The sequence below is a fragment of the Cyprinodon tularosa genome, unplaced genomic scaffold, assembly GCF_016077235.1.
Source record: "Cyprinodon tularosa strain WSP-4 unplaced genomic scaffold, ASM1607723v1 ctg289, whole genome shotgun sequence".
NCBI classification, from domain to species: Eukaryota; Metazoa; Chordata; class Actinopteri; order Cyprinodontiformes; family Cyprinodontidae; genus Cyprinodon; species Cyprinodon tularosa.
This window is the reverse complement of record NW_024038995.1, coordinates 891874-915457: the sequence shown is the minus strand read 5'-3', so window position 1 is coordinate 915457 and position 23584 is coordinate 891874. Positions and strand designations below refer to the sequence as shown.

The 23584-nt window shown below is 40.9% G+C and overlaps 1 protein-coding gene across 2 annotated transcripts in view; it reads left to right on the top strand.

Annotated features, from left to right (window-relative positions):
• Positions 1-23101, top strand: part of LOC119787133 (neuropilin-1a-like) — a 106842-nt gene extending 83741 nt beyond the window's left edge. Inside the window, exons 12-19 of one of the 2 annotated variants that reach the window (XM_038290776.1) lie at positions 7919-8083; positions 8466-8510; positions 13145-13282; positions 18079-18377; positions 18746-18842; positions 18952-18996; positions 19562-19606; positions 21700-23101. In XM_038290776.1, the coding sequence (XP_038146704.1) occupies positions 7919-8083; positions 8466-8510; positions 13145-13282; positions 18079-18377; positions 18746-18842; positions 18952-18996; positions 19562-19606; positions 21700-21977 (1112 nt within the window). In that variant the 3' untranslated portion in view covers positions 21978-23101. The remainder of the gene's footprint in view (positions 1-7918; positions 8084-8465; positions 8511-13144; positions 13283-18078; positions 18378-18745; positions 18843-18951; positions 18997-19561; positions 19607-21699) is intronic. The other variant, XM_038290777.1, reaches the window with a different exon arrangement.
• The last annotated feature ends 483 nt before the right edge of the window (positions 23102-23584 follow it).

Below are 23584 nucleotides of genomic sequence, written 5' to 3'. Positions count from 1 at the left end.
TGTCCAATTTCGATGAGCTTGTGCAAATTGTAGCCTCAGTTTCCTGTTCTTAGCTGAAAGGAGTGGCACCCGGTGTGGTCTTCTGCTGCTGTAGCCCATCTGCCTCAAAGTTTGACGTACTGTGCGTTCAGAGATTCTCTTCTGCCCACGTTGGTTGTAACGGGTGGTTATTTGAGTCACTGTTGCCCTTCTATCAGCTCGAACCAGTCTGGCCATTCTCCTCTGACCTCTGGCATCAACAAGGCATTTCGGCCCACAGAACTGCCGCTCACTGGATGTTTTTTCTTTTTCGGACCATTCTCTGTAAACCCTAGAGATGGTTGTGCGTGAAAATCCCAGTAGATCAGCAGTTTCTGAAATACTCAGACCAGCCCTTCTGGCACCAACAATTATGCCATGTTCAAAGTCACTCAAATCACCTTTCTTCCCCATACTGATGCTCGGTTTGAACTGCAGGAGATTGTCTTGACCATGTCTACATGCCTAAATGCACTGAGTTGCCGCCATGTGATTGGCTGCTTAGAAATTAAGTGTTAATGAGCAGTTGGACAGGTGTACCTAATAAAGTGGCCGGTGAGTGTATATATATATATATATATATATATATATATATATATATTCTGCCCTCACTAAACGTATGTAGTGTCTAGTTTAGCAGATAGCGAACAGACTTGACGTGAAGACAATGCTGAATGACTCTGTCATGTTTATTGCTTCAGCCAATAATAATTTTGTAAAACTGCAAATAAACAGACATAAAAAACAGTATAAGTCAGTATTTGCATTAAAAATAGAGTCAAAAACGTAGCTTGTACATATTTGTAACAGAAAAATACAGCTGCAGTATTATCTACTTGCAGAAATAAGTAAAATAAACACCCTAAAGTCCGCTAGCTTAACCGCGGCTAATTAGCATAAATTAGCATAACTATAGCGGCCGTTAGGCATAAAACTACACTGAAACATTACACCTGTCGTTACAAAACACATCAACAAAATGAAAACTTACAGGCATATGCTCCCAAAAGCTCCGTGGAAGATATTTTCTCAGCAGATCCACCGTAATCCCTGCCTGACTGCTTTGTATACAATATAGAAACTAACCGAAGAAATTCCTTCTTTTAACAACAGGTTGAACAGACTCGCCACAAGGGGGCAGAACTGCGCTAGAAACAGAAAAAATCCTTAGGAGACAGCACACTCCCCGCCTGGTATAATGTATTATACCACTAATACCAGACCATTAAACAGCTTCTTTACGAAACAACAAGATCACGTCGGATATTGGTCTTAGATAGACTTTAGGTATACCCTGCTTAGACACCTTCACTTCAACCTTACGTACTTTATTATCGTGACTAGGCAAAGCCTTGACCACAAGTCCAAGAGGCCAGTCTATTCTTTTAGCCTGGGCATCCTTGACCAGTACGACATCTCCAACTTGTAGATTGTCCTTTTCAGTATTCCATTTCCTTCTGGGTTGTAATGTTGTAAGGTAGTCCATCTTCCATCGCTTCCAGAATGCGTCTGCTAGTCCTTGTACTCTTTTCCAGTGTTTGTGTGAAAGGTCCTGCATGTCCCCTGTGGGTGCAGAAAGTGAGTCCATCTTTTGAGTTAACAGCATAGATGGTGTGAGGACTGCTGGTGATTCTGGGTCTGAGGATATTGGAACCAATGGTCTTGAGTTCATTATAGCAGTAACTTCTGTCATTAGAGTGATAAGCATTTCATTGGTTAACGATGGCATGTTTGTTTTGAGTAAAAGACCCTCCAAAATACGTCTTGCAATGCCAATCATTCTCTCCCATACTCCACCCATGTGGGATGAGTGGGGAGGATTGAACGTCCATGTGCATTTGTTGTCCTGCAGGTAAATTTTTATGTCCGGATCATCTGAATTAAAGTTCAGCTCTTTACATGCTCCTATAAAGTTCGTTCCTCTGTCTGACCTCAGCATTTTGATAGGCCCTCTCAGTGCAGTGAAACGTCTCAATGCGTTTATGAAGCTTGAAGTTGTCATGGATTCTATTACTTCAATATGAACTGCTCTGCTGCTGAGACAAGAGAAGATGATGGCCCACCTTTTACTTTCAGCATGACCTCCTCTGGTTTTGCGTGAGATCACAGTCCATGGGCCAAAAACATCCAGCCCTACTCGCGTGAAGGGTGGCTCAGGAGTTAGTCTGTCTGAGGGCAAATCCGACATTTGTTGCATTTCTTGTTTGCCTCTTAGCTTTTTACAGGCGATACATCTGTGAATTACGCTGGACACAAGTCTCTTTCCTCCAATCAGCCATAGCCCTGCTGATCTTACAGCTCCTTCAGAGAAGTGGCGCCCCTGGTGGGCAACTTGCTCGTGATAATGTGTTACTAAAAGAGTGGCAATGTGACTCTTTGGGATGATAAGAGGGTGTTTTTCCTCAAAACACAGTTCTGCAGAAGAGGTTCGTCCACGTACTCTTATTAATCCCTCTTTGTCAAGGAATGGAGTTAACTTTTTCAGTGGACTTTGTTTTGGGAGTTGTTCACCTTTTGAAATGCATTTGAGTTCCCTTGCGAAACAGTCTTGTTGTACAGCTTTTATGATCACTGTAATTGCTTGAGCACTGTAATTACTTCTGCTTGCTTGTGTTTCCTGATTGTTAGTCAAGGTCTTTGCTCTTTTGATTAGACTTGAAACTCCTCGGACTAATGATTTCCAAGTGGAAAATCTTTCAAATCTGCTAGCTCCGAGCTTGTTCTCTGACACATTTGTACTTAATGTTGTGACAACCGGATGGATCTCCTGGTCTGTGTCTGGTTCCACTAACTCAAACCTTTTCTGCTCAGTATCATCATTCCGTGGTTTTACCAGTAGCGAAGGCCCTGAAAACCAGTTGGTGGTCTTGAGCTGAGCAGCAGTGAGCGGGCGCGTCCCGTGGTCTGCAGGGTTTTGCTCAGTGTTGATGTAGTGCCACTGGTTAGGAAGGGAAGTCTTTCGGATTCTTGTAACTCTGTTAGACACATACACGTAGAAACGACGCGAAGCATTATGAATATAGCCTAACACAATTTTGCTATCTGTATAGAATGTCACTTTGTTAAAGGTAATGTCCATTTCATCTTTGATAAAGTCTGCCATGTCAACAGCTAAGACTGCAGCGCAAAGCTCAAGACGTGGAATGGTATGTGCTGGGCGTGGAGCTAGTTTGGATTTACCCATAATGAAGCCTACATGAATGTCACCAGAGATGGATACAGTCTTTAAGTAGGCAACTGCAGCAATAGCAGTGTTTGACGCATCTGAGAAGACACAAAGTTCTCTATATTGCGTTTGTGTGGAGAGAGAAACAGGGATGTATGGTCGTGAGATTTGCAAATGATCTAGTTCTCTTATGGAGTCTTTCCACAGTTTCCATTGCTCCTGCTTTAAAGCTGGGAGCTCTGCATCCCACTCATACTGCTCTGTGGAGAGGTCTCGCATTAACATCTTTCCCCCTAGGGTCACTGGTGCCACGAATCCAAGGGGGTCAAAAAGGCTGTTAACTGTTGAAAGTATTCCTCTTTTTGTCACAGGTTTCTCTTCTTGAGATACACGAAAGGTGAAAGCGTCAGTTTCGAGGTTCCAAGCGAGACCTAAACTCCTTTGCACTGGTGAGGGGTCAGTGCTGAGATCCAGGTCCTTTAAGTCTTTGGCTCTGTCTGATGCTGGGAAAGCGTGCATGACATGATTACTATTCGATGCTACTTTGTGCAGTCGGACATTTGACTCTGCTAACATTTCTTGTGATACTTGCACTATCTCAATGGCTGTTTCTGCATTGGGAAAAGATGCAAGCCCATCATCGACATAAAAGTTGCGTGTGATGAACTCTATTGCCTCGGATGTGGCATTTACTGCTTCGAGAGCTGCACGACGGAGACAGTATATGGCTATAGCTGGCGATGGACTGTTGCCAAACACATGCACTGTCATCCTAAACTCTCTGATGGGTTTCTGCAGGTCGTTGTCCTCAAACCACAAAAATCTTAAGAAGTCACGATGTTTTTCATCAACTGCAAAACAGTAAAACATCTGCTGCACGTCAGTTGTAACAGCGATTGGCTCTTTTCGGAAGCGGATAAGGACTCCAAGCAAAGTATTGTTCATGTCAGGTCCGCTTAGAAGCATGTCATTTAGTGAGACACCTTCATGTTTGGCACTTGAGTCGAACACTACCCTTATCTGATCCAACTTTTGTGGGTGGTACACACCAAATATGGGCAGATACCAGCACTCCTGGTCTTCTCTCAGAGGCAGGGCTGGCTCTGCTTGACCTGCAACGAACATCTTTTGCATAAAGTCAATAAAATGTTTTTTCATCTGAGGTTTTTTGTTCAGTGTGTATTGTAGTGATTTTAATCTTTTCATAGCTTGTGACTTGTTGTTTGGGAGGCGACCATGTGGTGTCCGGAACGGTAAAGGAGCAACCCATGTGTTTGAACTGTCCTTGTATACTTGTTGGTCTAATGTCTCCAAGAAACTTTTGTCATCAATTGAGAGAGCAGGTTTGTCGTCATCCTTTGTTCTTTGGAAAACCTTATTTCCGAGGTTGTCTGTTCCAACTCCAAGGAGCGGAATGGTATGTTGGGTTTGGGGTTAGCAGCTGTTTTGTTTAGTCTCTCTTTTACCAGGATGGCGCTTTCGCATGGACTGAGAAGAGTAGCACGTCCATCTTGAAGAATATTTGTTCTGTAAACATTAATGTTTTTTGGCTTGTGTTTTTTATCCAGACAAACCTCTCCTACAAGGACCCATCCGAGGTCAAGACGCTGTGCATATGGCTCATTGCGGGGCCCATTGTGCAGTTCTCTAACTTTGTGTACCTGAAGTACATCTCTGCCAAGTAAAAGGAGGATGTCTGCATGGGGATCAATGGCTGGTATTTTGTCTGCGACCGCTTTTAAGTGAGGATAGAGGCTAGCTACTTCTGGAGATGGAATCTCTGATCTGTCATCGGGTAGCATGTCACACTCTAAGAGAGCAGGAAGTGAGATTTGTACTGAGCTGTCTAGCGATTCAATGACAAAGTTGTTTGCAAGCCTGCCATTGACATCCATGACGCCTGCACAAGTTTTTAGAGTGTACGGCTCCAACACTCCTTCGATGCCAAATATGTCAAAAAAGTCTGTCTTTGCTAACGAGCGATTACTTTGCTCATCAAGGACAACATACAATTTGACTGCTCTGTTTGGTTGGCCAGCAGGGAACACTTTAGCCAAGCATATTTTAGAGCATGACTTAGGACCCAATAGGTTTTCACATACTTCAGTGCATTTATTTGTCACGTCAATGGTACGGGTCTCTTCTTGCTCCCCGCCATGATCTTCACTAAAGCTAAAGCTCTCTGGTTTGAGTGAAATTGGCTCAGGGTGTAAAGCTGTGACGTGGTTTTCACTATTACACTCTGCACATTTTATCTGCCAGGTACAATCTTTAGCGATGTGGCGTGCAGAGGAGCAACATTTAAAACAGATATTTTTCTCTTTAAGAATGTTCTTCCTCTCTGTTAGACTTTTACTTCTAAACAGCCTACATTTTTTCAGAGGATGTGGCTTGTGATGAAGTGGACAGTTCTTTTCTGGATCTGTGATGTCTCTTTCATTTGTCTTTTGGTTTGTTTCTGTGATATATGACACGTCAGTCTTTCTAACAGAGATGGGGGTTTGATATTTTGGTTTAAATGTCTTTTCTGTTTTGTTGCCCATTGCAAATGCTCCTGTAACATAAGCAAAGCTGGGGTCGTTGCGCATCTTGGCTTCGTCGTTTATGAAGTCTACAAAAAATGAGAATGGGGGATATGACACTTTTTTCTCCTTTTTAAATCTGGAGGCATTTGTCACCCACCTTTCTTGAAGATTGTAAGGCAGTTTGGCTAGGATAGGGTTAACACCATGTGCTGTGTCTAGATGGGAGAGTCCTGGGAGGAAGCCATTTAACTTAGCTGCATGAAGCTCTGTCAAAATGTCCCCCAATTCTCTCAAACGATGATTTTCCCTGTTTGATATTTTTGGGAAGTCTTCGATTTTCTTTAGCAGGGCATGTTCTATGATTTCTGGTGCCCCAAAACAGTCCTCTAGTCTTTGCCATACAGTGTGCAGACCTACCATGGGGTTGCCTACATATGCTGCTCTGATGCGCTTGGCCTGTGCAGCAGACTGAGGTCCAAGCCATTTGGAAAGCAAGTCTAGCTCCTCTTGTGGTAGCAAGTTCAGTTCTTGTACTGCACTCTGAAACGAGGCTTTCCAAGCCCAATAATTCTCTGGTTGGTCGTCAAATTTGAGTAGTCCTGAGCTGACCATTTCTCTTCTCATAAGATACTTAGCTAGACCTGATGCATCTGCTGGGCTATTGTCTGCAGGTCTGGGTGTATGTATATAGGGCTGAGGATAGCCAGGGTGGTTATCACTAGTCTGATTTGCTGCATAGTGGGTGTTATACCTGCTGTACTGCAGGTTATCTGGTTCGTACAGAACATTGGGCAGTGTTTTTAATCCTTGTTGTTGAACTGCTCTCGTTTTCATCTCCATTTGTGTTAGAGGTTGGAACTCTTGACTGAACTGGTGTTCACTTACCTCTTCATGGTTTGTTGTTTTGTTGTTTGTGGAGGGTGGTGGTGAAAGCTGCGTCAGCTCAGGATTGGAAATGCGGAGCGTTTGTACTCCTTTCAGTAACTCTGCTTGTTGCTGTACATACTCCTGTGTCCTTTTATCTGTATCCATGGGCGATAAAATATCTAGTCGGGACTGCTGTGGATCTCCATTTTCCTGCATGCACGATTCCCAAGCTTGAGCCTCAGCTATCGCTGCTGCTACCTCTTTTCTTGATTTGAGTAGGTGCAGATCTGCATCCAGTTCAGCCTTCTTCTTGAGCTGTTCAGCTTGTTCCTTTAATAACTCAGCTTCTTTTTGTGCATAAGAGAGTTGAGCGATGGCGGCTTCTGCTTTTGCCCGTGCCCTGGTTGCAGCAACAGATGATGTGGTGAGTTGGCTGGACCTGGTCCATCTCGATCTGGTCTCTAGCGTCTCCTCTAAAGCTGGATCTTGTGAAGAAGCCATGGCGGTCTCTGTTTTCAGCTTGGTGTCTTCATGGTGGAGCATTATGGATGGATGCCTTTTTACTATTCTGCCCTCACTAAACGTATGTAGTGTGTAGTTTAGCAGATAGCGAACAGACTTGACGTGAAGACAATGCTGAATGACTCTGTCATGTTTATTGCTTCAGCCAATAATAATTTTGTAAAACTGCAAATAAACAGACATAAAAAACAGTATAAGTCAGTATTTGCATTAAAAATGGAGTCAAAAACGTAGCTTGTACATATTTGTAACAGAAAAATACAGCTGCAGTATTATCTACTTGCAGAAATAAGTAAAATAAACACCCTAAAGTCCGCTAGCTTAACCGCGGCTAATTAGCATAAATTAGCATAACTATAGCGGCCGTTAGGCATAAAACTACACTGAAACATTACACCTGTCATTACAAAACACATCAACAAAATGAAAACTTACAGGCATATGCTCCCAAAAGCTCCGTGGAAGATATTTTCTCAGCAGATCCACCGTAATCCCTGCCTGACTGCTTTGTATACAATATAGAAACTAACCGAAGAAATTCCTTCTTTTAACAACAGGTTGAACAGACTCGCCACAAGGGGGCAGAACTGCGCTACAAATAGAAAAAATCCTTAGGAGACAGCACAATATATATATATGAGAGTCATAGGTACTTGTAGATGGCATTAAAGTTTATTTGTTAGAGCATTAAAAAGCATCAAGTTAGAGTTACTCTTTCCTGTATAAACCCTGGGTTAAATCTGACTTTAGTTTTGCACTTTTTATGCACATTTTGATCCTTTTTTTTTAATATTTTGCTTTGCATTGATAAACACGACAGGTCCTCCCACCTCCCCGCCTTCCTCCACGCTCCCCATGACAACGTTCGGAGCGACCACGGCAGCGCCGCCCACGGCTCCCAACACGATGCTCAGCTCAGATTGCGAGGACGGGCAGAAGGACTGTGGTGATGAAATGGGGGATCCCGACGACTACGAGCCTTTTCGTAAGAAAACACCAGTTCCTTCACCTCTTCAAGCTGATCCTCCCTGTTTAAACTTTTATTTTTAAAGGAAAACCTGATATTTTGTCTTTTTAGCAATAAAATAATCAACTTACAAATTCAAGCACAAGTTTTTATAACTTTTTTTTTACTAAACTATGGTTGTTTTTATAAAACCACTGTTTGCTGCACCATCACTTATTCAGCCTCACCTTTATCTACCAGATTATTATGACCAATAAGCATCAGAGGCTTTCATCAACGTTACATGTTTTTTGTTTTGTTAAAGGGGAAGGTATTTAGTGTTTTTGATGACATCTGTGCGGGTGGGGCATGACTCCCTGACCTTTGACCTAACCCAGACTGTCCCATCTGTCTGTAACAGGAGTCTCCGTGATCCAAACGGTCCCAGACGGTCCAAACATTCCAGGTGAGGATATTCCCCCGCAAACCTTCCCCCACTTTTTAAATGTTTTGTTCTGTGAAGTCTGTCACATCTCAGGTCGAGTTACATCACTTTCAACACAGGCTGAAAAGAAATGACACTTACTGATTTTAACAAGGTAGAAAAAAAAGGATGTACAATGTAGGATGTACAAGAATATCCCATGAAATTAAAAATAATTCCAAGCAAATGTTTTTGTTGGATTATTTTCCAAATGCGCCTTGCAGCAAGAAGGTTTGGGGTTCGATTCCCAGCCCAGGGTCTTTCTGCATGGAGTTTACTTCTTCTCCCTGTGCATGTGTGGGTTCTCTCCGGGTACTCCGACTTCCTCCCACAGTCCAAAAACATGACTGTTAGGTTAAATGGCTTCTCTAAATTCATCTTAGGTGTGAGTGTGCACGTGAATGGGTGTTAGATAGACACCAGCACCCCTTGTGACCCCGCTTAGGATAAGAGGGACAGAAAATGGATGGATGGATATTTTCCAAAAGAATTCAGTCAGCAAACATGTTCTTTTAACCATTCTGGACGATAAAACCTTAGAAAAGTACTCCACTTTCACATCAATTAAAAGCAAACAAACAAACAAAATGTGCTTCTCATCATCCTAAAAGCTGTCGCATTGACAACACGGCATGGGCACACTGGCATGTAAAGGAAAACTTAGAGCCACATGGCGTAAAAAAAATGTACCTTAAAAGAAGACATGAATGCACGTAAAGCGCAGTCAGACATTGCTGAACCTTTACAAATAAACTATCTGGCCTCAGCTGAAAGAGAAGAGTGGAAAAATTGAAAGGTTAAGCAGCATGACTGCAGTAGTAAACAGACAAAAAGGAGAGAATTGTGGTGAAAGAGAAGAACGGAGGGAGGATCTCCTGGAGAGAAAGAATAAAAGCCTCCTGGGTCTCAATTAGCTGAGCTGAAGCATCGCATGGAGGCAGTTTGGGGTCTGCCAGTGCAGCTCCGCAGTCATCTCTGCATCCTATTAGCCTGCAAAAAAAAAAACACAGACGTCTGAATCCATTTGAATGCTGTGGTTTAACTGCGGCGGCCGCTCCACCGCCAGCAGGAACCGGAGGAGACTTCCCTCATCCATCTCTGCTCCTCTGCTGAAACTGTTTAAGATGAAGCTGTTTTTAATCAGTGGTCGTCTCTTTATATACTCTTTTTATTCATTAAAAGATTTAATAAAGAGCTCTATTTCTCTGGTAGTAATACATTACTACCTTTACACAGCTTACAGTTTACTTTTCATTTCTAGTTCTTTCTGTAAAGTTTACTTAGAGTATACTTTAGGGACAAACCTGTTGTAGGAACTGAGCTGCAATGTAATCAAGTCTGGGGCTTAAATATTCATCTCTTAGAACTCTCAGGCTATTTTCTAGTACATCCTGGATACTTTCCAGGAGTGTACCCAATTCTAAATCTACCTGGAGCTCCATCTTGAAAAAAAATTCCATTATTCACCCAGGAACAGGTAGCAAATTGATCTGATCTTACAGGTTACTTTCCCTGAACTTACAGCGTACCTACTTGGAGCTCACTGGAAAAAATCGAAATCTAGATAAGTCATTTTTTTTAAATAAATGAAATTTTCTTGGATTTAGGAGGTAAAAGAGACATTTTGCTAATGGAAGACAATTTACACTTAAAATAAGAAAACACAATTTTATTTTCTTATTTCAAGTGTATATTATCTAATTAACTTATTTTAAGAGTAAAAATACTCATTCCATTGCCAAACTATCTCCTTTACCTACTCAAATTAAGGGTAAATACAGTTGATTTAAGAAATTTTTACTTATTTCTAGATCGTTTAAACTAGAATAAGTAAAAGTTTCTTAAATTAAGTGTATTTACCCTTAATTTCAGTAGGTTAATAAGATTATTTGCCAATGGAATCAGTATTTTTACTGTTAATATAAGATAATTATATGATATTCACTTGAAATAAGACAATGCATTTTTTTCTTATTTTAAATATAAATTGTATTGTTCCATTGGCAAAATATCTCACTTACACTATATTGCCAAAAGTATTTGCTCACCTGCCTTGACTCACATATGAGCTTAAGTGACATCCCGTTCCTAATCCATAGGGTTCAATATGACGTCGGTCCACCCTTTGCAGCTAGAACAGCTTCAACTCTTCTGGGAAGGCTGTCCACAAGGTTTAGGAGTGTGTTTATGGGAATTTTTGACTATTCTTCCAGAAGCGCATTTGTGAGGTCGCACACTGATGTTGGACGAGAAGGCCTGGCTCTCAGTCTCCGCTCTAATTCATCCCAAAGGTGTTCTATCGGGTTGAGGTCAGGACTCTGTGCAGGCCAGTCAAGTTCATCCACACCAGACTCTGTCATCCATGTCTTTATGGACCTTGCTTTGTGCACTGGTGCACAGTCATGTTGGAAGAGGAAGGGGCCAGCTCCAAACTGTTCCCACAAAGTTGGGAGCATGGAATTGTCCAAAATGTCTTGGTATGCTGAAGCATTCAGAGTTCCTTTCACTGGAACTAAGGGGCCAAGCCCAGCTCCTGAAAAACAACCCCACACCATAATCCCCCCTCCAACAAACTTTACACTTGGCACAATGCAGTCAGACAAGTACCGTTCTCCTGGCAACCGCCAAACCCAGACCCGTCCATCAGATTGCCAGATGGAGAAGCGCGATTCGTCACTCCAGAGAACGCGTCTCCACTGCTCTAGAGTCCAGTGGCGGCGTGCTTTACACCACCGCATCCGACGCTTTGCATTGCACTTGGTGATGTATGGCTTGGATGCAGCTGCTCGACCATGGAAACCCATTCCATGAAGCTCTCTGCGCACTGTTCTTGAGCTAATCTGAAGGCCACATGAAGTTTGGAGGTCTGTAGTGATTGACTCTGCAGAAAGTTGGCGACCTCTTCGCACTATGCGCGTCAGCATCCGCTGACCCCGCTCCGTCAGTTTACGTGGCCTACCACTTCGTGGCTGAGTTGCTGTCGTTCCCAAACACTTCCATTTTCTTATAATACAGCTGACAGTTGACTGTGGAATATTTAGGAGCGAGGAAATTTCACGACTGGATTTGTTGCACAGGTGGCTTCCTATCACAGTTCCACGCTGGAATTCACTGAGCTCCTGAGAGCGACCCATTCTTTCACAAATGTTTGTAAAAACAGTCTGCATGCCTAGGTGCTTGAATTTATACACCTGTGGCCATGGAAGTGATTGGAACACCTGATTCCAATAATTTGGATGGGTGAGCAAATACTTTTGGCAATATAGTGTACCTCCTCAATTCAAGTAAAAATGCACTTATTTTAAGAACAAAAATGACTTATTTAGATTATAATTTTTTGCAGTGTATAGGTTATCCTTTATCAGTTACTATTCAAAACTATTTGATTCTTTCTATTCTGACATCTATAGTGTTTAACCAGGACCTACAGGCTTCTTTCCTAGATCTTACACCTTACAGTGTGTAAGATCATAAACTATTTTGTTTATGGAAAACAGTTTTTTGCTGTGGCTAAAATATACACTATACATAAAATATAAACTTTTCCTAAATATGTCACCTTAGAAATTTTTTAGACCCTATTAATTACTTTCCTTGAACCTTATAGGATGCCTACAGGATGCTTTCTGTAACTTATCCTTTCTTAGAGCACGGTAAGGTAGATATTATTATTAGCCACAGCTCTACCCTCAGATCCCTCTCATCTAATCTAAAGGCTGCAAACCTTGATATAGAAAGTACTTTATAATTTATAACACAAATGTAAAGACAAAATGATTGTAAATGTTTTATATTTCAAGCAACTAAAATGATGTGATCTGGATGTGATGTAGTAAACAAGCAAACCTCAGAAAGACTAATTCATTGTTAGCTTATCAAAGAACAGGCATCTAAGGGTGTAGATAAATAACAACAGGCAGTTTTCTAAGCCAAACAATAAATTGATCTCTACAGACTGAGAGGATTCATCGTAGAAACATGAGGCAGCCTAACTTTACCTGATAAAGTTGGAAGTTTTCATCCTGTAGTAATTTCTAGTTAAACCGTTTTCCTTCTGGCTCCCAATTGTTTCTGTCAGGGAGGGTGGAATAAATCCCCATCACACACGTTTCTAATAAAGACGATCCTAAAACCCGAGGCCTTCTTCTCTACCTGACAGAGCTAAACGAGTTTGTAAACACAGCATGAGATTGGAGCATTAAACTTTATATTGTCGCTGTATGATGTTTGGCTCCAGGAGGCTTCTGGTAATTCCTGTTCTGGCTTCCTGGAAGGTTTCACCAAAGCAGATGGGGGAGCTTTGTTTAAGGGTGGCCGCTCATTAGTTAATAAAAAGGTTGGGATTCAGCTGAAGGATAATCAACTCCTTCAGGTTCCTTTTAAAGGCATTCTCTATGCAGATTGCATAAGGGATTTTTTTTCAAGCATGTTAGAACATCTATAAATAGAGAATGATGAGTGACATCAGTCTGGACAATACAAGATGTTTTATTTCCTTCATCATAAATGATATTTTTGCAAATTTGATAAGAAAATGCATCATATAACTTTATCAAACTTTGAGTATTCCTCTTGCAAACCTTTTGGTCCCATGTTGTTTTTTCTGTGTCCTCCAGATTACCTTTGGTTCGCCTGTAACTTTGACTTCCCATCATTATGCGGTTGGAACAAGGACGTCGGTTCAGGAGCCGAGTGGTTTATCCAGAGCACTGAAGACCCTGCTGTCCACAGACCGCCGGCCCTCGACCACACAGGTACAGCAAACATACCGCTGGAAGGAGACTTCGGAGAGAGTTCGACTCCACTGAGCGAAACCTATAAAATAATCTTTAATTAACACCCTGTAGACCAAAAGCAGCAGGAAAATAACAGCATTACACATGTTGCACTCATTTAAAAGGGCAAAATTGTGAACTGAAGCATTAGAAAGCTTATTCCTGCAGCAAAAGAGGAAAACTTACGATGCAGATCTGGTCAGCATTTTACCCTCATCATCGGCACAAATATCATGGTATTTTACATCTATTTCAGTCAATGGAATAAAAGGGATACAAATATATTCAAAGGATCGGATATTGCAATCAAATACATTTTTAAAACTTATCATGTTGAAAGTATTGCTGTTTAAAGGCACTTTTTAACAAGATTCGTTAGAGTGAGCAGTAATCTGAACAATGGGAAGGTTTAAAATAGATTTCAGGAGGGTCCAATTCCTCAAATCACTCCCTCTATGGGCTCTGTGACCAATGGAGGATGCAGAAAACGTGGATCACTGGAAAAAAATGAGTATTATCGGGCAGCTTTCTTAACTACAGTGTAGTTTTTAACAATATATTATATTTATCCAAAACAGACTTAACTTCCTGGTCTTTTAATAACGATTTTCTTAAATCTTGAGCATTCTCACTAAGAGATCATTCATAATAATTACTAAAATAAACAGCAAAAAGCAAAAAAGTAACAGTCCCTTTTAAAAAAACACCTTATGAAATACATTTTTTATGTTTAGAATTATTGCTGTTTGCCACTTTTTAAAATCAATTCAATTCAGTTTTAATTATATAGAACCGATTCACATCACGTCATCTTAAGGCATTTTATAGAGACAATTCAATCAGATCATCCAGTCAAACTGATTCAAAGTTTTCTATGTAAGCAAAACCAGTTGATTGCATCGAATCATTGACTCAAAGGCAATCCCTCTCACCAAGCATGCTTGTAGAGACAGTGGAGAGGAAAAACTTCCTATTAACAGGAAGAAACCTCCAGCAGAACCAGGCTCAGTGTGAGCGGCCATCTGCTGAGGCCGACTGGGGTTCAAGGAGACAGAAGCAGAGAAAGAAAAAGAGGCAGAGATACAAAAGACAAGCCAAAAAATTTGAATCACCATAGTCACAGCAGATTGAACAGATCGGTCGTGTCCTGGGAGTACCAACACATATTTGAACAAACACTTTTTTAGTCCATGTCACTACCCGTTTTGTCCCAGAAGCAAGATGCGTTCTGCACATGCGCCATCAGCTCATTTGCACATGCGCATACAGATATACATTTTTTTCATTTTTATTTTGTTAAAAAGACCTAAATGGCGTTTTTCCCTCCCCAAACATAGTAAGCAAACTAAAATATAACGTCTTAAAGGTTAATAATGTATTTCCTCAGAAAATAAATGCCTTAAAATCCTTTCTTTTTTTATCCTTCGTCTTTTCCCGATCTGCACCGGAAATGGGATCCTACGCTACGTCCGGTAACTAGCTTTATCGGCTTTGGATTTAAACATAAATCTAGTCTTTTTGAGTTATCTTTTCCTTTCGTGTTAACATTATGGTATATAGTGCGTATTCTAAAGAAAGAAACAACTAAAATGCAGATAAACATGTTTTAATCATATTTTGCTGGACTGCTCTGAGCGTGTCCCATGATGACGTCAGAGAAGCAGTTTAACGTAGAAAATGTAAAAATCATCTAAATTGTCCCACAAAAGTCATAAAACATTTTTAAAGACGTGTATTAGCATTCTTTACTGAGTTAAGGATAGAAATGAGAAGTTTTAGTACAATAATTACATTATTTAAGGACACCCGGATATATATCTGTTCGCGCATGAGCAGGATGGATCAGGTAGTGACTCATTTTATCCAACAGTCAGCTGCAGCTAAACTGTCAGAGCTCTATTTGATTGAAATTCTTGTTTAAGTGAAACTACCATAAATTCATGTTGTCACATAAAATATTCAGCGGTCCAAGTAAAAGCTTCTGAGAGTCTGGACAGAGTTACTCTAGACAATTCTTTTTTTATGTTTGTACCCTGTGTGGAGTCTGTGGTGAGGCTTAAGTTGCACTAATGGCTGATCTTTTGTGATTTTTCTTCAAAAAACTGTCGCCTCTCAACAAGGCGTCAACGACAGCTGAGGCGTTGGCTCAACAAATCACTCTCATGACCTAATAGAGACTATAGAGGTAAATAGAGCAGTGGCGGCCGGCCCATAGGGGGCGCTGGGGCACCGCCCTCCCTGATAAGAAGAGAGAAACGTAAAATATATTTTTAGAAATTAACTCATAAATGTCAGTTTTACTCTCTAGACTGTGTACCTATAAGCAAAACAAATTATATAAACTACATTTCCCTATCTACTGTCATTCATTTGTGGATTTCCACAGACAGACTCCTACCGTCTCTGTTCTGGGGGCGCTGATCAGACTGACCCACATTTGCAGAGAATCTGTCAATCATGTACTATTGCTAGGTGAATTTAATGGCCAATCAGCGTCTCGGAACTTTATGGTCTTGGGGCGCTGAAAATACTGCGCTTTAACAGGCTTCTGAACCCAAGCGCAGGTGCAGACAATTAGAGGGAAGATGGCGAATGTAACGAGCGAGATGCAGCTTCCACCAAATTCGGTGAGATCCTTATTTATCTACCCGTTTGCCAGAAGAACATCCCTGTTGTAGGATATGAACATTTCCTGTCATGGTTATTGTGACTGTGACGAATTCACCTCGTCGCTTAAAACAACCTCTCTAACTTTGCGCGCCACACACACATTCCTGTTATACTGTGTTTGTGAGGACCAATACACTCGCGCTGAGCCCAGTAGCTCCATTAACTTAAAACACACAAGCTGTTCCTGGTTACCTGCTGGCATATTGAGGGTGCACACTTAATATTTCAGTGGGGTTAGCCGTGTGTGTGTGTGTGTGGGGGGGGGGGGGGTGTACGTGTTTATGCTACGGGGACTTGTCATCTTCAGTCTGGCTGCGTCTTTGCTGGGTTCAAACCCAGTTTGGTGTAATTGAATAAGTCAATGAATCTGTGTAAAAGAATTAAGTTGTAAAAATTATTTGTTTTTGTACATCAATTGTTTGTGGAGGTAATATATGGACAAAACTGATTAATGAGAAGAAATCAGAAATAAGAGAGCCTGAGGGTAGGGGCTTAAACTATTTAATGAGGGCTGTGGGAAGAAAAGCAGCAATTTTTGTTTTCTGTTTCTTTGTTACATTGCTGGTAACTGGAGGGAGGCTGAGGCCCAGAGTATCTTGTATGTTTAGTTTCTTTTGCACCCTGTTTTGAGTTTTTGAGCTCAATAAATCACCAACACCGGTAACTGAGACTGGATTCTTGGAGGCCAAAGAACCCCGTCACAGTGACCCAAATCATCACTGTTACTGTTATTATATAGTAAATTAAATCATTACTGTTAAATTGTATGTATTGTCCAATTGTTTATTTGAATTCTTATTCCGGATTAGTTGGAGACATACACTAGGCTATATCAGCCCCACCAAAAATATTTTTCACCAGCCACCACTGAAATAGAGGGAAGCTCATCTTACATGTCAGAGGATAGTAAAGCTATCTATGGGCTAGAAAATTGGTATTTAACTTTTAAGCTCAATGCTTTTAAAGGTATATTTTAATATTTCAGCTGTGTTTGCATTTAGGATTATTTTTCCAGAATCACTGGGACTGACTGACTATTTTTTTTAAACATAGACTTTACTTTCCAGGACCTTAAGGGAACTTTCCAAGAACTTCTGATGGGAAAATATATCTAAATGACAGTTTGTTGGAAGTTACAGGTTTCTTTCCAGCACCGATCGGTGACTTTATGGAATATGAAGTTAAACTGCTATGAATATTGTAGGTTTATCTTGTTAACTTCTTGTCTCTTATTATGACCTGGCTGTAACTCAGGTTTTCCTTCTCTATTTTTTTTGATACTGAGGTCCATAAACTCTTGTTAAAATCAATTGAAGATATTTATTCTAAAATCCTCCCTATGTGGAAACATAAAAAGCTAAAGTTATTTACATTAATTTCAAACTTGGGGGTTTATTAACTTATTAAAAGACCTTTATTAAAGTATATATCCCATATTTAGGTAATATAAACCTAAATCTGTTCATCTCCTATAGACCAGTATATTTAGGAATCTTCTGAGGCGGCTGTATACCTTCTGCTTTTGCAGTTCTGTAAAGATATCCAGAGATTTATAACTAATAGGCAGGATGTTTGGCTGCAAACAGAAGGAACATTCAGAAGTTTTCAGGCGTTAAAACATTTTAAAAGCGATGGAGCAACCTTGAAGAGCTCGACTTTTTGGAAAAGAAGCTCAACAAAGAAATCCATCAGCGTGCTTCACCTCTCTGGCCTTCGTCTCCATTCCAGCCTGATGAGTTTGATGGATGTTTGTGTGGAGGCGACGGCAGAAAAATGAATGATTTCTCCTTGATTCCTTGACTTAACCAGATCACAAGTAAAAAATTAGCTCTTTGTGACGACAGGGCTGACTTTTCTCCTGATATTCAAGCCTTTGTTTTCTCTGAAAAACCTTGTGAAGTCCTTGATGTCTTTGGGGTGTTTGAGGCGTATATTCTGAATGTGAAAAGCCTCTTTGACCCCAACGCACTTGAGAGTTTCAGAGGCTTTTATAAAGCACCTCTTTTCACTGAAATATTAGTAGAAAAAGCTGCATGTTTGATTCATGAAGCCTTTCAGCAGCTCATAGCTGCCTGTCATGTCTTGTCTTTTGCTGCCCCCTGCAGGCAGTCCAGGGAACTTCATCTACATGCAGCTAACAGATGCAATCACACCCATTAAAACTGGAGATGACACGAGTGAGGAGGAGAGGGTGGCCCGGCTGGCCAGTTTACCCATCACCTCGCCGGACGGCAGCCTGTGCATGTCCTTCTGGTACCACATGGCTGGCGAGCGAGCTGAGGTGCTCCGCATCAGCTACAGGGAGGAGGGCGACGAGCTGGTCCTGTGGTCCATGAGTGGCAATGAGGGCAGCAGATGGAGAGAAGGCCGGGTTTTACTTCCACAAAGCAGAATCCCATATCAGGTAAGGAGCTAAAGGGGGACTTACTCAAAGTAAAGTCAAAATTAGTTAAATTGCAGATATTAAGAGATTGAAGATTGAAGAAGAGAGATTCTGTTCAGGTCCTGATAAAAAGGCTACTTCTTGGATTGTAGAAGTTTCCTCAGCTTTATATTATGATATAATGTTCTTGAAGTTATAGTGGAGGGTGTTCTTTTTCTGGGTGGATCATCAAAATAAGTGGTCCTCCTAATTGTCAATCATTCTGGTGATATGTTTACATCCTATGTGCTCATGATAACAAATGGAGCTTCCTCTTTAAAAAGCCTCTCTTACGTTATTTAAAAACCTTCCATTAGTTTACGGTGCCTCCTGTCTGCTGCTGTTTGCAGGTGGTGGTTGAAGGAAGTGCAGACAGACACACCACTGGACACATAGCAGTGGATGACATCAAAATCCTGGACGCTCTGGACATTCAGGGCTGCAAGGGTGTGTTTCATTAATAATAAACTAATTAACTCACCAGCAAGTTTCCATCTAGTGAGACAAACATTCAGGAAATGACATCATGATGCATGATTCTTGTTTTTGTCTCCAGACCCAGAAGCTCCAACGTCTCCTTCCACTAAGATCCTAATGCTACGTAAGTATTGTGCATTTTGCATCCTGAGAATGATTATTTTGACAATTTTAATAGTAAAATGAATAAAATAAACATTTAAAAATAGTAACTTAAAGTCATAGAGAAGTAATATTTAACTGTCAAATCATTCTGGCTTAAATATGTGTATAAATGTACTCTTTATCAGACTATATTTTCCCAAAATTTAGAATATTTCTATTTTTTTAAATCCTGTCTTAAATCAGCGGGGTTTTTCCTTACCTTATGCAGGCCAGTTAGTTATACGTCAGCTTGTACACCTAAATTCGGCCAATTATATATCATCGGTCGTCTGTTAATCAATTTTTTCAGTCATAGCATCTTGATTCTTATATCGCAGCTAATATACGCAACGGCTGAAATAAGAAATAAGAAAAATTTAATTTACCCTTGAATTCCGTCCTGGACGGTCTGGACATTCAGGACTGCAAGGGTGTGTTTCATTAATAATAAATAAATTAACTGAACAGTATAACAAGTCTCCATCTAGTGAGACAAACATTCAGGAAGTGACATCATGATGCATGATTCTTGTTTTTGTCTCCAGACCCAGAAGCTCCAACGTCTCCTCCCACTGAGATCCTAATGCTACGTAAGTATTGTGCATTTTGCATCCTGAGAATTATTATTTTGACAAATTTAAAAGTAAAATGATTAAAATACAACAATATTTAAAAGAATAAACATTTAAAAATAATAACTTAAAGTCATAGAGAAGTAATATTTAACTGTCAAATCATTCTGGCTTAAACATGTGTATAAATGTACTCTTTATCAGACTATATTTTCCCAAAATTTAGAACATTTCTATTTTTAAAATAATCCTGTCTTAAAATCTGTGGGTTTTTTTCATTATCTTATGCAGGCCAGTTAGTTATACGTCAGCCTGAACACCTAAATTGGGCCAATCATATATCAGCGGTCATCTCACAGTCATAGCATCTTGATTCATATGTAGCAGCTAATATACACAATAGTTGAAACAAGAAATAAGAATCCTTTCCTTTCCCATTGAGTTCCGTCCCAGTGTTCATGGGGATGGACGTCTGTGTCTTCAGCAGGCGTAGAGCTAACAGAACTGGCAGCGTTGCGAGGCAAGGGCTCAAACATGTACGGCTGTAAATCTTCGTCCCCACTTTTCTCTTCTAAATAAAACTGTATGAGGGAGGAGACTCATCCACGACCTCTGACACAAAACTCTCCTCCTCTTGCATGTTTCCTCTGTCCATAGCGTTCCTTGACAGTGTCGTTTCTAAGTCACCAATTTAGTGATACTTGGTCCCAATGGATTTTCTCATTGGGAACCTACTAGCACTAAGTTGCTAAATGGTTAGCAAGATGCTTCCAACAAACCGGCCACAATCAAACTTGCTTGCGAACCTTCCACCACAACAATCCCGCCTCCTTGATAAACGACCAATCGCATTCACTTTATTCACTCGTGTAAAGTCGTGCACCACTCAGGAAAATTCGGAAAGGCAACGGTTGGAACAGCCGCTTCTCTACGACTTTAACTGAGCTGAATAATTGGTAGATGCTGTCATTTTTTGGCACATTTCCTAAACACAACAAAATTTTAAAATTGCTTCAGGTTACTGGTGAAACCTGTGCATATCTGTCCAAAGCGATGCTCTGATCAACCAGTGTTCCAGGCGACTGATTGGATCAGTCCTATAAGTTTGGGGTTACTCTCTGGCTGTCACCTAGTTACCACTCAAAGCTGTGCATCCTGCGAACCACCAGCTAAGCAACAGACTACATAGGAGTTGAATCTAAAGCTTTTATTGGTTCTGAAAGAAAAGAGATTTGAAAAAACATCTTAGTTTTTTTCCTAGGCTATAAATTGTATCTGTCCATCCATCCATCCATCCAACAAATTTTTCCTCCGTTCTGCTATCAATCCATAAGTCAATCAAACGATTCATCTTTCTTTCCAACCGTCTTTTCATCCATCCATCTATTTTTTATTTTTCTTTTATCTATTTGTCAACATTAGGATGATTGTGGATCGGTCGGAGAGTAGTTGTCTCTCAATCGGAAGATTGTAGGTTCAATTCCAGCTTCCCCCCGTTATACACCGATGTGCCCACTGATCTGTGTCAGCATTGACTTTGGCTCTAATGTAAAGCCCTTTGAGTATTTCCAACAAAATAAAAACAATCCACTGGACTTTGCTTCCAAGTTTGAAGATGTTTCACTTCCCATCCAGGATGCTTTTTCAATTAAAAATGTCTGAAATAGCGTACAGTTCAAGGCTTTTTTGAAATGAATGTGACGCCACAGACAAACGGGTCCACCCATTTGGAATGGGGATTGTTTGGGTTTATTTGTTAGCCTGTAATACCCGATATACCTGTCTAGGTCTCTGAAAGGGGGTTGTTAGAGGGAATTGGTCTGGATGTAGAGGCAAGGTGCTCTATTCCCCTGTAATGGGGTGGGGGCTGCAATGATAGCGGGAAGGAATCAACTCAATCGCTGAATTTTAGGTTAAACAGAGAGTCCACCCCCTCTGTTTAAGGGTGGTTTTTCTTTCTTAACATAGATAACAAAGAAAAAACAATATTTGGGCAGTCAGCATGACTAGAAAATTCATATAAATATTATTTACCATCTATCTGTCCAAAGATTTTCTCTTCTTCTTTGGTTTCCAACCATCTAACGTGAACATCTTTCCATCTGTTGCAGCCATGGACTCCCTCTCTCAGGAAACAGGTGATCTCGGCAGACCGGGCAACATGCTGAAGACCATAGACCCCATCCTCATCACTATCATCGCCATGTCAGCTCTAGGCGTCTTCCTGGGAGCCATCTGTGGCGTTGTGCTGTACTGTGCCTGCTCGCAGGGCAGCATGACCGACAGGAACTTATCTGCCCTGGAAAACTATAACTTTGAGCTGGTGGACGGCGTCAAACTAAAGAAGGACAAGATGAACGGACAGACAAACAACTACTCAGAGGCGTGAGCTTTAGAGACAAAGGGGCAGGGCCACGACGGCTCTGTGAGTGGACACGTTACAAGCAGCCAACTACGGGGCTGACGCCACCAATGGGACAGCAGGGTTGGCTGATAGTGAGCCGATTTAATTTTGATTTCTCAGGAGCGGTGGTGGAAGAGACTCACCTGTAGGGGGTGCTGTGTATAAAACAACCTGTACAGCAAAACAAAAAAAAAGAAGAAAACTGAGGATTTTCTTTGTTTTTCGGCGTGCTTTGTTGATTTTGCGTAATCACATGCTGGTGTTGAGACCAATTCAGATGAAAGTATCGTCAGTGAACTATAACTGAAAGTTTTAATGTTTCTGTTTGTTGGTTTTCTCGTCCTTTTGTGCGAAAGTTTATGCCGAATGAGCAAAAGTTAGCCTCACACGTGTGTGAAAGTGTGTGTGGATGCCTCACACTCATTTACATCTGCATCCGAAGTGTGTGTGAATAACTGAAGGGTGTGTGTGAGTGTGTGATCTTAACGCAGGACCACCGTCCTGCTCGAACAGTGCCTTTTTTTTCCTGTTTTTCTGTTGCCTTGTTTTCTGCTGGTTGTTTTTCCATCTGCTGGGATTCTTTCCAGGGTTCCTACATGGACTAAGGGAAAGTTTGCAGGCTGTGGCCGTGAATCAGCATCGTTTTATCGCTGTGATTTTAACATAAAAGCATCTGGTTACACTGACATTCACTCAGCTGTTGAGTTCCAGGTTTATATCCGTAGAACTGAAGAAAACTATGAAAGTTCCCAATATAGTAAATGTGTAGGAGCCCTGAATGCCTCATATTCATGGCACATTACACCTCCAACTTATTGTATATAGGTTTTAATATATATTTGAGCGCCCTTTTCTATAGAGGAAGAAAGCAGTACTGCAGTATCTTTTTGGGATCTCCTTTTTCACCTGATGTTGAATGATGTGGCAGAGGAGAAAACACACACAAGAAAAGGAATTTATGTCTTTAGATGGTATAAAAACAGACAACATATCAGTCTCAGTGCAAACAAGAGCAGTGATGATATATTTGATCTATTTTGACATGAGCTCAGAAGACTATATTGTAGGAAATGTAATCCCCCTTTAGTTACCATTCTTATCAGTGAGATTAAATACTTGATTTAAAGTCTTAATTTTAATAATAATTGAACTTTATTGATCTCACACTGGAGATATTTACTCTCTGCATTTAACCCATCCCCTTAGGGAGCAGTGGGCTGCCATTGTGCGGCGCCCGGGGAGCAGTGTGGTGTTAAGGGTCTTGCTCAGGGACCCAGAGTGCAGGCTGTGGGGATTGAACCGGGTACTTGCAATCTTCTCAGAGCACAGTCACACTGCTCTAACCACTAGGCCAACACTGGCCCAACACATTTGCAGTACAAAGGCTGAATTTCATATATTTCCCGTTTTTTTCAGGAAATTAGATTTAAAGGAATAAAAAAAACAGGAGTTTAATTGACTATCAAGCCATTGGACTCCATAGTCTTTCATCTTTAAAATCATAACTTAGTAGTAGTCTTGTCCAATTAGATTTTGTGCAGATTTCTAGCATCTGTCCCCTGATGCAATACAAAATGCTGGGTTTAATTTCC